Source organism: Marmota marmota, unplaced genomic scaffold, assembly GCF_001458135.2.
Source record: "Marmota marmota marmota unplaced genomic scaffold, marMar, whole genome shotgun sequence".
Lineage (NCBI taxonomy): Eukaryota > Metazoa > Chordata > Mammalia > Rodentia > Sciuridae > Marmota > Marmota marmota.
Genome location: NW_026000005.1, coordinates 36152094 through 36167250, shown reverse-complemented (window position 1 = coordinate 36167250; position 15157 = coordinate 36152094). Strand labels below are relative to the sequence as shown.

Sequence of the window (15157 nt, the reverse complement as noted above, 5' to 3'; positions counted from 1 at the left end):
GACATTCCCCTCTCCCATGAACCTCCTCTTTGCAGAATGTTTACTGGTTGGCTTCCTGTTCTCTAGGGTCCTCTCAATCCCCCTGATTGGGAGGTCCTGTGACTCACTAGAGTTGCAGGGCCCTTAGAGGGGTCCCCATGATTCCCTGGGTTCTGGCCAACCTAAGAGGGCAAGGACCAAAATATTGGCTGCTTTTTCCTTGACCCTTTTACTTCATTAACTTTGGTCTCCATGTTTTGGTTTTAAACACCCAGCATGTCCATTTCACCAGTCTTGAAATAGAAGTACTGGGTTTTAATTTCAATGCCTATAATTTTATAGTTACTCCTTCCATTTAATAGGGGTATCAGTACTAGAAGTCAGCTTTATATCCTATCTGTCCTATAAGTGACGGTTTATTTTCTCAAATTAACTGAGGTTGTTTTGTTAGAAGCATTGTTTCTGCAAAACACTAACAAGCAACAGTTGTAAAGTTTTACAAGGAAAATACAAAATAAAATTAATAAGAGCAAAAACATACTCAGTTTTTATAATAGCTAGGAACTAGGAAACATAATTTTTATAATTCCAAACCCTCAGCTATGTATTATATCCACTGCTTATTTTGAGATCACAGTAACACAACTCTCTCTCTCTCTCTCTCTCTCTCTCCATATATATATATATATATATATATATACACACACACATATATATTTTTATATAATATATATATATGCATGCATACATAATCATAGATAGAAACCATAGTGTTATATAACTTAATAAAGAAATTTATTAAGGTCATTTAATGTATGATCAGTATGAAAACAATTAATTTTAGTACCATACAGCAATAAAAATAACTGGAAATTAAATGTTAAGAATACAGCCTTAACATTATCACAGGTTTAGAAACACATCCTTATAATTGATATGACAGTTTTCTGTACTAAAAACTAAATCATTTCTGAGAGGAATATTATAAGACTAAAAACAAATAAAACAAAAATATGGCTTTTTTATGTTTTGGAAGACTCAATATAGTAAAAAATCTCGATTCTGCCCTGATTGAGCTGTGGATTCAGTGTATTATTAGTAAAATATTTGAGCAATTTTGGTCAAATTTGATAAGCTCATTCTCAAATTTACATGGAAATTTCAAAAGCCAAATGCTCTAGGCTATTTAGAAGAAAAAGAACAAACCCAGAATATATTTACTACAATATATTAAGAATATGGATTCCTAAAAATTGCAAAGAGTAGAAAAATTGCAAGAATCTAAAAAGTAAATTCAAAATTGAGTGGAACATATGGTGGAAGTGAAAATTTAGACTCTGAATACTAATGCTCATGTTTTGAATTTGGATTCCATCATTTACTAACTTTTTCACCTTGCTTGACTTAACTCCTCCTTGCCTTGATTTCATCTCACATGAAGTGGGGCTAATAATAGTAGCCTATCTTATTGATTTCTTGTGGGAATTGGATGAATTATACCATGTAAAATGTTTAGAGTGGTGTCTGAAAAATATTTAGAAATAAATATTAGATATTATTGCTCAAGAAAAGATTAAATAAGTTGCAGGGAATAAAAAGGAGTGGAAGAAGGCTGCTATGACGGAAATACAATGATCAGGGGAGAGATGCTGAAGATGGCATACTCACAGAAGGCAGACAATAATGATTGTCCATGATGATCATGAAGAATGTTTAGTAGTCCATGGGATTATAATTGGAAACGAATGGGGGTGTTTAAGCAGGGAAGTGACACAAACAGAAACACCATTGAGAAAGTTCTCTGGCTTCTGTGTGGAGACTAAAATGTAGCCCTGAAAAATCAGAAACGCAGATACTCATTATAAGGTTGTATGAGTCAATGGTGATAGAGGCTGCTCTAGTTTTTCTATAGAAATAGTGAGATACAGGCTATATTTTGGAAATAGTTAAAAAAGATTGCTAATAGATTGTGTGTAGATAATGAGAAAAAAAAAAAGGATCACCCTTGGGGTTTTTGGTGTCAGTAATATGGAGGGATGGTGATACTGTTTAACAAGATGGGAAGAAGAAAGGAGCAAGATATGATGCAGGCATGGATTTTAAGTGTCCTAGATATACTTTTATGATTTGCACATTTTGTTCCCAAATAAACATGTTGAAAAGATATTTGAATGTAGATGTCTTTTCAGTTAATATTATAGATTAAGGAAGAACTTAGGACTATAGATAAAGAATGAGTCAGGTGGATGGTATTTAAAATAATATTAATGGACCTGTGATTGCAGATATTTAGATATATACATCTTCTTCCTGCCAGTCTCTGTGCAAGATGCTTTGTAAGCATCATCATAATTCTTTCTCAAAATGATCTAAAAGGCAGGTTCTATTTAGTATCCATTTTAACACAAAATTAAACATGTAATTGGAGTAACATTGCACTTGATCACAAATAAGTACTAGGGGTATGATATGAATAAATGCCAGTCTGATTAAAAGCTTTCTTTTACAATTATATTTTTTGAAAGCAAAGCACCAATTCCCAATCACGGATTTTTTTTTAAAAAATGTGACTTCTAATACCACATACTCTTTAAAGTTTGTCACTGTATTGTCTCCAACATTTAACTTATGCTATGTCATAAAAAATGCTAATCTTTTTTGAATTATTTTGTATTAAAAGAACATAGTCCCTCCAGCATATAAATTTATTACAATGTGACAGTGATAGTTTATAACCTCATAATGCAGTNATATATATATATATATATATATCTTTTGAACATAACTGTGAATGTGCTTATAATTCTGGCTTACTTTGGAGCCATCCTAAACCATGGAGTAGGGTGAAAGACAGAGCCTTATCTCAGGTAAGGTAGGATTCCTGACAGATCTTAGGTAAAGTGCTTTATTTCTGAAGGTGATATTTGTCTCTTTCTTAAGTATCATTTACAAAGTTCTCACATATTACTTCCTGAATCCATCTGAACATCAGTTAACATAATATATTATATCTGAAACATTAATCAAATAGAAAACCTAAGAGAATTCTTAAACAAATCAGACTCTCCTTGTTACCTTTCAAAATGTGTTTAAATCCTCATCTCAGTGAAAAGAGCAACAGAAAATTATATATAAAATTATATATATACATATATATCTTATTGATAACAAGTTATCTTTTTTGAAAATATTTATTTTTTAGTTGTAGTTGAACACAATACCTTAATTTTATTTATTTACCTCTATGTAGTGCTGAGGATCGAACCCAGGGCCTTATACGTGCTAGGCAAGCGCTTTACAGCTGAGCCACAACCCCAGTCCCACAGGTTATCTTTATCCAGTTACAAAACATTAAATGACATAAATGCCAACCAAATTGGTTATTTCCATATAAATCTGAAAGAGACTATTGCTATGGACAATTTTAGTTTGGAGAATACCAACTTGATTAAATGCTCTTAAGCTTTACATTTTAAAAATCTTGTATGTTTGTAAACAGGTACAAACCCTAATCCCTTAAAAACTTAGTTTCCCTAAGTAATAAAACCCAACATACACAGGAAATTCTTTTGATAAGAGCATATCAATGTTTTAAGGAGCCCTTATTGTTTCTAAATAGAGAATTTGCATTAAAGGTTAACCTTAGGGGGAAAAAACCTTGAATAACTTGGACTATGCTGTTTATAGCCAACTTAATCACATACGCAAGCTTTTTGAGATTTACCTTCCACAACCCTTTTGCAACTTACTCAGACATTCTACAGCTTGTTTGCATCCTTAGTTTTGTCCTCTCTTTCATCTTGGACTTTAGCATGAGAATATTTCTTTATCATTCCCTCTAACTTTTCATACTAAAATATATTTCCATACCTATAACTTTCTTCTATCTCTTTTCTGGTTTCAGGCCCTTTCTTAAATGTACATTCTGAAACAATCCTTATGAAATTTCTGAATTTAGACAAATCACTCCTTTTTTTCTTTTTTTAATTTGTTTTAATTAGTTACACATGACAGTACAATGATCTTGACAATTCATACATTTGAATCAGATGGGGTATAATTTCTCATTTTTCTGAGAGTACAGGTTGCAGAATCACATTGGTCATACAGTCACATATATACATACAGCAATAATAATGTCTATTTTATTCTGCTGTCCTTCCTATCCCCTCTTCCCCTCCCCTCCCCTCCCATCACTTCTCTCTACCCAATCTAATGTGACCCACTTCTTTTTTTTCCCCTCACATCGTCATACCTGTATTCTGTATAACAAAGGGAGTATCCTTCCCTGTTCCATGCAATTCGCCTTCTCCTTTCCTTTCCCTCCCACCTCTCTTCCCTATCTAGAGGTAATTTTCTTCTCATGCTCTTCCTCCCTATCCAATTTTGAGTCACCTCCCTTATATCAGAGAAGACATTCAGCATTTGTTTTTTGGGGATTGGCTAACTTCACTTAGCATAATATGCTCTAATGCCATCCATTTCCCTGCAAATGCCATGATCTTGTTATTTTTTAGTGCTGAGTAATATTCCATTGTGTATAAATTCCACATTTTTTTTTTATCCATTCATCCACTGAAGGACATCTAGGTTGGCTCCACAGTCTAGCTATTGTGAATTGTGCTGCTATAAACATTGATGTGGCTGTGTCCCTGTGGTATGCCATTTTTAGGTCTTTTATGTATAGTCCAAGAAGAGGAATAGCTGGATCAAATGGTGGTTCCATTCCCAGTTTTCCAAGGAATCTCCATACTGCTTTCCAAATTGGTTGCACCAATTTGCAGTCCCACCAGCAAATCACTCCTTTTATTAAAAAAAAAATTTAGTTGTAGATGGACACAATATCTTTATTTATTTATATTTATGTGGTGTGAGTTTTGAACCCAGTGCCTCACACATGCAAGGCAAGTTATCTGCCATTGAGCTACAACCCCAAACCCTAAATCACTCTTTTTTTAATGAGGTAAAAATCTGTTTCACAGTACTTAAAACACAGCTGAAACTTTTGTGCTCTTTGCATATAGAATTATACCTGTTAGAATTTTAGCTCTTCATAACCTAGCTTTCAGTGAAGACCCAAAACAAAGCAGTCTTAAACTGTTTTCCCATTTACCAACAACTTATAAAAACACATTTATGAAGATTAATCCTATTTATGTTAAAAATCATTTACACATTTTAAACTTAAGTTACCCATGAAAACCAAGGTATTAGACAAGTATAGTTAACACTTTAAATTAGTTATTCCTGCCAATGAAAAAAATCCTTTAAAAAAAACCCAGACATTATACTTTAAATATTTTATAGAAATCAATGCTCTCTTGATTGGCTGGCTACCTAGAAAACCTGTAGATTCATAATCTAAGACCTCTTTACTCATATCTACTTAACCCATTTAAGTCATATGAACTGAAAGACATTTGGAACCATTTTTTTAAATGTATAAGCATTCATTTATTTATATGCTAATTTTGTACTATGTAACTGATAGAGACACAAGCACTTATGTAGACACAACATACAATACAAGGTGTGCATATATATACATAAAACAGGAAACAAGGGTTTATAGCTTTTTGTTTTGTAGGTATTAATTCTCTACAGATAGGAGACAAAAGAACTATCAGATTTAACCTTTTAGAAATCAAAATAGAGTCTATCACAGATTTTTACAGTATCCCCAAATTCCCTGTGTGTGCCATGAGACCAAATGAAACAGTATTTTATCATCCTTGATTTCTTTTTTCCTTTCTTCCTAGGACTATCTTTCCAGTATTTGAACATAGGGCCTAGAGGGCTATCTGGGGGAATTCCTGTGTCTTCCCCTGTAGAGTTTTCTTATTTAGAGGCTCAGCCTCCCCACTGGAGGTTTCTTGTTCTGTGTGTCCCCATCCTGCTCTCCTGGGTGTGGTCCCTCATTTCTGATGGTCCCCTATCCATTTTGGAAGTTTCTTGCCCTCACAGCTCAGTCACATTTATAAAACCTCAGGGATGTGCTGAGGGATGTGCTGGGAGCCATTAGCCAAGTAGGTATGACAATTTCCTTGCCAGCGTACCCCATGTTGCTGACATTTTGCAGTGACATTGAATGTAGGTGACCTTGCTCAAGGACCAGGGCGGATTAGGGTGTTCCCGGTTTAACATAATCGGGTTTAGGGCGTTCCCAGTTTAGGTTCCAGGTTTAAGGTTTAAGATTTTTCCTGCTGGGAATAGGGCGTATCCTGCTGCCTGAGTTCCCCTTGAGTTCTCACGGGATTCAGACAGTATATTTTGGGAGACAGAAGCCCAGTGGAGGTGGATTTGGGCAGAGAATGTGGATTTCCCCAGAACGTGTTTGTATACGGCTGGTGTGAGTTCGGGAATAAAGAGTTGCTGTTTGAATCTACAAGCTGTGTGGTGGCTCGTGATTTTGTGCCCAGCCAGACTGCGGCAGGGATGTGCTGACCACCAAGGAAGTACCTCTTTCTTGAGAATAGATTTTCCTACCTTGGTCCAGCATGGAGTTACCTGGTCACTGAGGTGCTTGCTTGGGCCCTTTCTCTGTGTTGAAGATCCACTTTTGGTTTTGGGTCCATTGTGAGCCACAGGGACTGAAGGTTCCCTCCTCCACACCTAAGTGCTGCAACAGGGCAGCAGGACTCCTCTCCTCTGAGGAGGGAGTCGTCACAACCCTCTAGCAAGGTATGGAGCCCTACATTGAGCACCAAAATTGTTAGACATACAGGGTGCCGCAAAGAATCAACACATGCTCAGCAAGGCAAACTTTACTTCTGCAGAAGGGCATGCCACCAAAGTCTGGCAAGCAAGCACACTTGGGAGGACAATCCACCTGTTTTTATCCCTAATGCAGCACTGCCCCTTGCTCTGAGAGGAGAAGCTTGGGTTTATAATTTATAAAATTGGCTAGTTTTTGCAATGAGGAGGGTAAAGGGGAGCTACAGTTAAAATGACTACGACTGGATCTTACATCCCAATTAAGCTAAATGCTATATTCTGAAAATGGGCCACTGAGTTTTCTATTCCTCATGTATGTGAATTTGGGCAAGGCCCTGTACCTCCTTGAGCCTCAGTTTCCACATGCAAACTGACTTCTTTGAGTTGTTGTAAGTCTATAAAGGAAGCACTTGGCTCACCGGAGCAATAAAATCATTAGCTCTCTTCACACTCACCCTTCACTCTTCTGCCAGAATACCCACCACCACCACCACCATTAAGAAACACAATTTTGCAAGAAAACTTTGTGTCTCCTTAACAGCTACAATGGTTAGGAAATTCTGCTACAGGTGGTGAGGAAATCCTCCTTGGAGCTACCCCTTGAGGGTCCAAGCCTTTTACCTGTCCTTGTCTCCTTTTTCCCCTCTCCCCACCTCACATGGCACTAGGATTGTGTGGGCAAGAGCCTAGAACCTTCACTCTAATGGAAACCCAGGTTCACATCTCAGCTGAGTCACCTTTGACCAAGTCCTGAACCTCTTCTGGGACTCTGCTTCTTCCTTTGGAAAATGCTGGACTGTAACAGCGCCCACCCCTTCTGGTCAGTGTTAGAATTTCGCTGAGACCACACAAGGAGAAACCTGGGCAGAGCTCCTGGCCTGAACTGAGCGCTCAATAATAATATTTCCTAGCTTTCAGGCAGGCCATCATCCATCACGACCTTAGCTCCACACCCTAGAGCTCTGTGCCCTTAGCGTCGAGGATCTGGTTGTGGCGGGGAGGTAAGGTTGAGATGTTCTATCTCCTACCACAGTTAACCCAGGAGGGGTCCCTGGGTTACTGTTATTCCTAAACTCGCGTCCTTGGGGGGAGGTTCTTGTTTCCTGAGTTAGCGCCGCCTTGTGGTGAGTCCTGGTCACCTCCTCCTAATCTCATTTGGCCAGGGATCTGGAAAAAGAGCTTAGAAGGAAAGGGACCCTGAAGGATTGTTCCTCCAGGGGAAGGAAGACTGAGGTGCGTGAGACGAGTTATTTGAGGAGAGCCTCCTTCACCTCCGCCCTAGCATCAACCAAAAAAAGGTTACGACCTAGAGCTGAAGAAGAGGTGGAATTTAGACCTTGAATTTAGACCTTGGGAAGTGCGCGGTGCCTCAGCTCCAGTGCGGTCTTAGCGGGAGGCCACAAGCAGGCCTGGTACCTTCATGCCTGAGGGTCTGAGCCAGGGATCCTGCGTTTTACCCCGAGGTTGAGTGCGCCCTGCCTGGCCCGGCCCGAAAGAAAGAAAGCGCAGAGTCAGCCCGGGCTCTGGCAGGGGCGCGATGTGCACCTCAGCACTTTCTGTTGTAATCCCCGGGGACTGGGGCCAGATCCGCGGCTTCGGGAAAGGCCTCGGCTCCCCAGGGAAAACCAGGGCAGACCACAGCCTGTCTGCTGACTCAGGTCCCCCACCCCTGGGAGAGGGAGCCAGGCGGGGACCCGGCCTGAGTATAAAGGCCCGCGCGCCAGGCACGCGCGCAGCCTCTGCATTTGCCTCGCGTGCTGCGCTCACCCACCCGGTGAATACCCTATGCTGGGGTGGGGGAGGGCGAGAGGAGGGAGAGCTCTTGGCAGCCCCGATCCAGCCCCGGGGTCCTTCACATGCTACCCGGGTTGGGCAAGCTCTGGTTAGACAGAGGGGCTCTCAAGAGCTGAGTGCGTGGTCCCATCCTTCCTGTCCGCAGCAGCATGAGCAGCGCCCCCGCGCCGGGCCCGGCGCCCGCCTGTCTCACGCTCTGGGATGAGGAAGACTTCCAGGGCCGTCGCTGTCAGCTGCTGAGCGACTGTGCAAACATCAGCGAGCGCGGAGGCCTACGCAGGGTGCGCTCGGTCAAGGTGGAGAACGGAGTGTGAGTGATCTCCCGGTGGCGTCTGGGCTGGGTTGAGGGGATGCCAGGTTCCCCTCCCAAGCACAAATCCTGGGATCTCAGCCTCCACCCCTGTAAACCCTGGGGGAGAGTCACCAACATGGGAAATCCCTCGGCCTCTCCAAAACTCCGGACCCTGACACAAGACAAATCGTGGGAGAGTTGTGTCCTCATGCCCTAAAGAGAAAAAGGCAAGAAGCCATCATTGGAGCCAGCCCGAACGCCAGCGAAATTTCCATTTTAGTTATATCCTTCCCACTTCTTTTCTCTAACAAAATTATATAGCTCTGCACTTTAACAAAATAAGCCAAATCCCTTCGGGTGACACCACCCCAGCCTCCTAGAGACCCCAGCCTGGGGCTTTTGGGAAAGTGAGATTCTATGCAGGTCCCGAAATCCTTGAGGTAGAAGTGCTTGGGCGGATGATCTTTGTAACCTAAAAAATTCCTTTCAACCTGGGGTGCCCTGAGTGGGAAGCCTGGGTCCCACAAACCCCAGATAGCTGCCAGTTTGGAAGTCTTCAAGAGAGGCTGAATTCCCGGCAAGGGGTTGGAGAAAGAGATTGGGTTTCTTCTTTTCATCCACAGCAAATAAAGGGGAAGGGGAGGAAGCAGTGAAGCTGGGCAGATGCCTCCTAGTTCCCCCTCTCCTTTTCCAGATGGGTGGGCTTCGAGTACCCTGACTTCCAGGGACAGCAGTTCATTCTGGAGAAGGGAGACTATCCTCGCTGGAGCGCCTGGAGTGGCAGCAGCGGCCACCACAGCAACCAGCTGCTGTCCTTCCGGCCAGTGCTCTGCGCGGTGAGCACAGCCCACTTCCCCTCATCTCCTGCTTCCTGGCTCCAGGCCCTGGCCCCACCGCTGCGGCCCGGAAGGGGCATTCGCCCCTTGTGCGGGGGTGTGGAAACACACTCCTAGACAGGTGGTAATGGAACCAGAGGGAACTAGACCCAGAAGGGTCTCTGAACATTGGAACTGGGGCACCAGATGCCTGTTAATCAGCACCACGGACAGCGTCGAGGCTTGCCAGTCCTGTGCGCCCTGGTTCTTCACATCCAGTCATCACATAGCCCTGTGTGGTTGGGGCAGCTATTCTTAGTTCCATATGCAGTTGTAGAGATAAGGTTCAGAGGGACAATGTGATTTCTCAAGGTTACAAAGGGTTAACTTGGAGATGAGACTAGAATTCAGTCCAGGGATCAAGGTTGAGAAGGTCAGTCTCAGTGTGTGTCTGTGTGTTAGGTGGTGGGGACTAGAATTCAGTCCAGGGATCAAGGTTGAGAAGGTCAGTCTCAGTGTGTGTCTGTGTGTTAGGTGGTGGGGGGGGGGCGTAATTAATCAAATACACTGGGGAGGAGGACCTCCCTTTCCATCCGAGTTGACTTAGGTACTGGTACAGCCTGGAGCTGGGGTTGGAGGGCACAGGACATAGCCCAGTCCAGCTCTCTGTTTCAAGATGCTGAGGAGCACTGTAGGGGGAAGACCCTGGCACTAGGGAAGCCAAGAGGTAACAAACACTGAGGCCCCGGCCTGTCTGTTCTGCCTCTGCCATCTAGCACTGATTAGCTGGGCCTTGCCTTGAGAGAGGTTGCATCCAAGATGCTGGGCAGGGGGTTGGGTAATCAGTGAAGCCTTTAGGGAACTACTTTGATTAGTGGGCCAGACTTCCTTTAGGACCTCTGATTTTCCTATAAAACAAAAACAAAAAAACAGGCTTATGTCACAAGATGTCCTTTACCCCTGATCTGAAAAGGTCCCTGGGGACCTCCCCCATATACACAAGTCTCATCAGTCCAAAGCCACAGGAGGGGCTATGTGGGGCCTCTGAGCATCCCAGCTTGTCAGACTGCCAGGGAGCTGAAGGAGTGAATTCTGGGAGTGTTCATAGAGTCTGTACAGCTTGTGTTGGGCAGGGGATGGGGGAAATGGAGCTGAGGGTGTATTCATCAACACCCTTTCAGGGGGCTGATCTCTCTGTCCCCCTTCTTGTGCTTCAGAACCACAGCGACAGCCGTGTGACACTGTTTGAGGGGGACAACTTCCAGGGCTGCAAATTTGAACTCAGCGATGACTACCCCTCCCTGCCCTCCATGGGTTGGGCCAGCAAGGACGTGGGTTCCCTCAAAGTCAGCTCTGGAGCGTGAGTCCTGGAACTGAACAGGGAAAGTGGGAAGAACAAGGAGGCAGTGGGAATCAAGGAGGAGATGGGGGAAAATAGTGGGGGCTCTAAGAAACATGGGGACCTGAGGCAAGGGGAAGTAAGGGGGTGGATGGAGGAAGGAGGGAGTGAAGAATGAGAGCCAGCAGAACAATGAGGACGAGCGAGGGCAGGAGGCAATGGAGGTTGGGAATAGAAGACTGGATGGGACAAGTGATAGGAAGACCCAGAGCAGTGTGTGGGGCAGGAAAGAGATCCAGGGAGGGAAAGTTAAGCACTAGTTTTTCAGCTGAGGGGAGGGTGCTGGGAGCTGCAAAGGGGAACTGCTAGTGGAGGGCATGGGTCGGGGCAGGAGCAGATCCTACTCACCAGGGTTTCCTCACTGGCCTAGGTGGGTGGCCTACCAGTACCCAGGCTACCGAGGCTACCAGTACGTACTAGAGCGGGATCAACATAGTGGGGAGTTCCGTAACTACAGCGAATTTGGCACACAGGCCCACACTGGGCAGCTGCAGTCCATTCGGAGAATCCAGCACTAGGTTCTACAGCCCCAGCCACCTCCCCAGAGGGCTGTCAATAAAGAATCTGGAACCTGCCTGCCCCTCTTGCCTCCTTCTTGGTGTCTTCCTTTGTGATCTCCATCATCACACTCTGAGGGCTACAAACTGATCCTCCCCTCAGCCCCAGGATCCTGGACTATCAAGCATAACTGGGCTTAGGGTGGATGTGGGTAGGCATTGGGGAGCTGAGGAGATGCTGGTAAGAGTTGTGGGGATCCTGTTAAATACATTCTCATACCTCTTATTGATAAAGTCCTACCAGGGTGGGTCAGGGGACTGCAAACCCGGGGGCACACTTGTCATCCTCTGGACAGTGTGGATATACCCCCACAGCAGGGCTTTTAGCTAGATTTCAGCCTCTACCCACACTCGGGACCAGGTACCACCACACAAGGCAGAATTTCCTTAAGACTATGTGGAAGTTCTGTTGGTTTCTCTTGAGTATCCACCTTTTATCTCTTCAGCCATTATCTTCACCCTGGTTCCCCATCCAGCCAGAGAATACTACCAGCCTCCTTCAATAGTCTCCTTTCCTGCATTCTCAAGACAGGAATTAGTGAGAGGGCTGGACCCAGCCCCAGGCCCTTTGTTTGAATAATTAACAGAGGACCTGAACTAGAGTGTCCCTCAGTCATTGAGTTCTGGGAGAAACTGGGCATGATGGCATATGCCTGTAATCCCAGTGATTCTGGAGGCTGAGGCAGAAGGATTACAAGTTCAAAGTCAGCCTCAACAACTCAGTTTTAGGATAGTGGCCCCTGTTGAATCTTCTTAATACCCTCTATTTTTCATCTGTTTCACTAATGAAGGACCTGAGATTTGATGAAATCACTCATTTACTTGATGACAAAACCAGGCTTTGAACACAGGCTCATAATGTAAAATCCAGGCCAAGTGGAGGTTGATGTGAACTGTATGCTAACTCCTCAGGTGTCAGCAGAACCCCAAACTTCTATGGGCCTCGGACAAGTGTGAGGTTCCTGGATGGTCAAGACTCCTCCCCTCCCCTTGAGGAATGATAATAGTAATAATGGGTAGAAGTATAGAATTTCATCTATACACTTCACATAGATTATCTTATATGAAACTCTTAATTCTATATGCAAGTATTATAATTCCCACTTTATAGATAAGAAGACAAAAGTACAGTGCAGGGGTTATGTGGCTGCTTCCAGAGTCACACAAACAGGACAGGAGGGTGCCAGGGGTTGAACCCAGAACCCCATATAAATTGGCTTCAGAATCCAGCAGCCTGCTTCCCAGAGTGAGCCATGGGAAAGGGGGAGATCTGGGTGCCTGCACTTAACTGAGCTGCCCTCCATCCAGGGGGTTCTGTAGTCACTGGGGAGAATTAACAACATGGCTTCAGGAACCAAGAGCAGGACCATGAACAAGGCACTGGTTTTGTATAATGAAGAAGCTGGTGAAGGTAATATTGCTGCAGCCTTCACCAGCATGGATCTTTTAGGTTTTCCTGGACTGAGGATTCAGGCTTTGCTCCCCATATCCATTGGCAGTTAGGGAGTGGGGGCTTAAGAAACTTACCAGCACCATGTAGGAGCACTTATCACCATCACTTACCAGCCATGTAGGAGCAGGGTAGAACAGAACCCACCAAGGACTCTCCACTGGCTTAAACCCTGACTGCACTGGCAGCAGGACAGGATAGAGGAGGTCAAGACCCAGGTGAAGAGGGAGAAACTACCCTCCTACACACAAACTTTTGCCAGTGTCCCACCCGTCAGCACACAAGATTTTGGTCAGGCTGGGAACAGAGCCTACACTGCTGATCTTTGCCTAGTTCAGAGCTGCTTTGTCTGGGTAGATCCCCTGAGTGCCTCTTCCTTCTGCCTCTGCCTCCTGCTAAGAATATTAAGTGGGTGAACCTTGATGCCTCCCAGCTCGCCCAGCTCTTTCCTTCTGTTCCTTGTTGTCTTTTATCAATAGTGGTTGGGGAAAGCAGTAACAATAGGTCATGTGATCTTGGCCCTACCTTCAAGGTCCTCTTCTCCTGTAGAGTTGAGAGTTTCATCCCCAGGAAACATCCCAATCCCTCCCTTTGCTCCACCAGATTCTGTTTTACATGTCCTGAATCCCCTATCCCCATCTTCCTAGGATTCCCTGAGGTCTGGGATCCTCCATATTCTCCCCAAGACTCTGCCCTCCCACAGTCCTCTCTGGCTCCTTTGTACCATTTACTAGCAAAAGTGAACACTCCAGCAGTTATAACAAGTAAGCACAGGTTCAGGGCACTGCAGAAACCCAGCCATCCTCAAACAGGTAGCCTAGGACCAGGGTCCATAAACTAATTCTGTCAGTAGTCACAGGGTACTGCATGGCCACAGAAGTGTGCTTCTGACCCAGGGTCCCATCTTCATTCGGCTAGAATCCCTCTTTAGTCTCCTCCTTCAGAGCCAGGAAGTCCCAGAGGTATCCAGAAACCCTAGACCACCAGAGAACCACATCAGCTTCTTTGCACAAGCTAGGAGATGCCATGTACAGTGCACCTTCCTATCTTTTTTTTGGAGGCAGTACCAGGATTGAACTCAGGGGCACTGGATCACTGAACCACATCCCCAGCCCTATTTTTGTATTTTATTTAGAGACAGAATCTCACTGAGTTGTTTAGTGCCTCACCATTGCTGAGGCTGGCTTTGAACTCATGATCCTCCTGCCTCAGCCTCCTGAGCCGCTGAGATTACAGGCGTGTGCCATCATGCCCAGCCAGTCCTATCTTGACACTTGTACTGCTACAGCCTGGTTCAGGGTTAATCAGCATGGGAGTGATTGTGAAAGTGGGGTTGGAGGACAAACTAGGATGACAGGGAATGGATAAGGATGGGAGAGAAGTAGTTGTAGGGGGAAGTGGAAGGGGCAGTCAGGAGTCAACCAAGAAAAGCCAGCATAGACTTTCAGTGTCTCTGGAGTAGACCGAGCCACAACCAATTTGCAGAAAGTGAATGGATAAGAAAAGGAGAGGTGAGAAAAAGGAAATGGAAGGGAGATGGGAACAGGACAGAAACCAGGCAGAGACTAGACGGCAAGGGGAGACCTAGAAGGGGTGGGGGAGGGAAAGGAGAGGGTAATCCAGGAGAAGTTGCCAAGGGAGATGCCCAGCGACCCCGCCTGAAGCTTGGGACCATAGAAAGGCAGGAAACCGGTGAAATCAAGGGGAGACAGGGAAGGGGATCGGGTCTCTAGGGAAGAGCAGAGAGTGGGAGACGAGGAGGAGGGAGAAGGCGCGGGGGTGGGCAGAGATAAAGGGAGCAACGGCTGCAAGGCCGGGAGCGCAGCGACAGGCGAGAGGGAGGGAAGCGGAAATTTAAAAGTGAAGATGCAGATAACGCAGCCTGGAGACGGGAACCCGGGTGGGGGTAGGGGGAGGAGAGAGGAGGAGAGTGAGCAATAAGAGGGGCGGGAGCGGGCTGGAAGAAAGGCTCTGGGGAGGGGGCTGTGGTCTGGGGGTCCCAAGAGGGACAGGTACCCCGTCCCTCCACTGTTTGCAGAATCGGGAGGCGGAAAAGAAACGCGCTGGCTGCCCCCTTCGGAGCTTGAGGCCAGGGCCCATCCCCCGCGCGTCTCCCGGGCTGCGGGACGCGGGGGGCTGCCGGGTGCGCTTGGCTGT

General features: G+C 45.1%; 1 protein-coding gene across 1 annotated transcript; it reads left to right on the top strand.

The window, feature by feature from the left end:
- Window positions 1–8424: 8424 nt before the first annotated feature.
- On the top strand, window positions 8425–11573 carry Cryba2 (crystallin beta A2). Its single transcript, XM_048808568.1, has 4 exons — window positions 8425–8797; window positions 9474–9615; window positions 10812–10954; window positions 11364–11573. The coding sequence occupies exons 1-4, from the start codon at window positions 8637–8639 to the stop codon at window positions 11509–11511; spliced, it is 594 nt and encodes a 197-aa protein (XP_048664525.1). The 5' UTR covers window positions 8425–8636; the 3' UTR covers window positions 11512–11573.
- Window positions 11574–15157: the final 3584 nt, after the last annotated feature.

Bases quoted from the DNA above. Each gene is read 5' to 3' on its own strand.
- Cryba2 (XM_048808568.1), top strand. From the start codon at position 8,637: ATGAGCAGCGCCCCCGCGCCGGGCCCGGCGCCCGCCTGTCTCACGCTC. The intron at 8,798-9,473 runs GTGAGTGATCTC...CTCCTTTTCCAG, and splicing joins GTCAAGGTGGAGAACGGAGT to ATGGGTGGGCTTCGAGTACC. The intron at 9,616-10,811 runs GTGAGCACAGCC...CTTGTGCTTCAG, and splicing joins TCCGGCCAGTGCTCTGCGCG to AACCACAGCGACAGCCGTGT.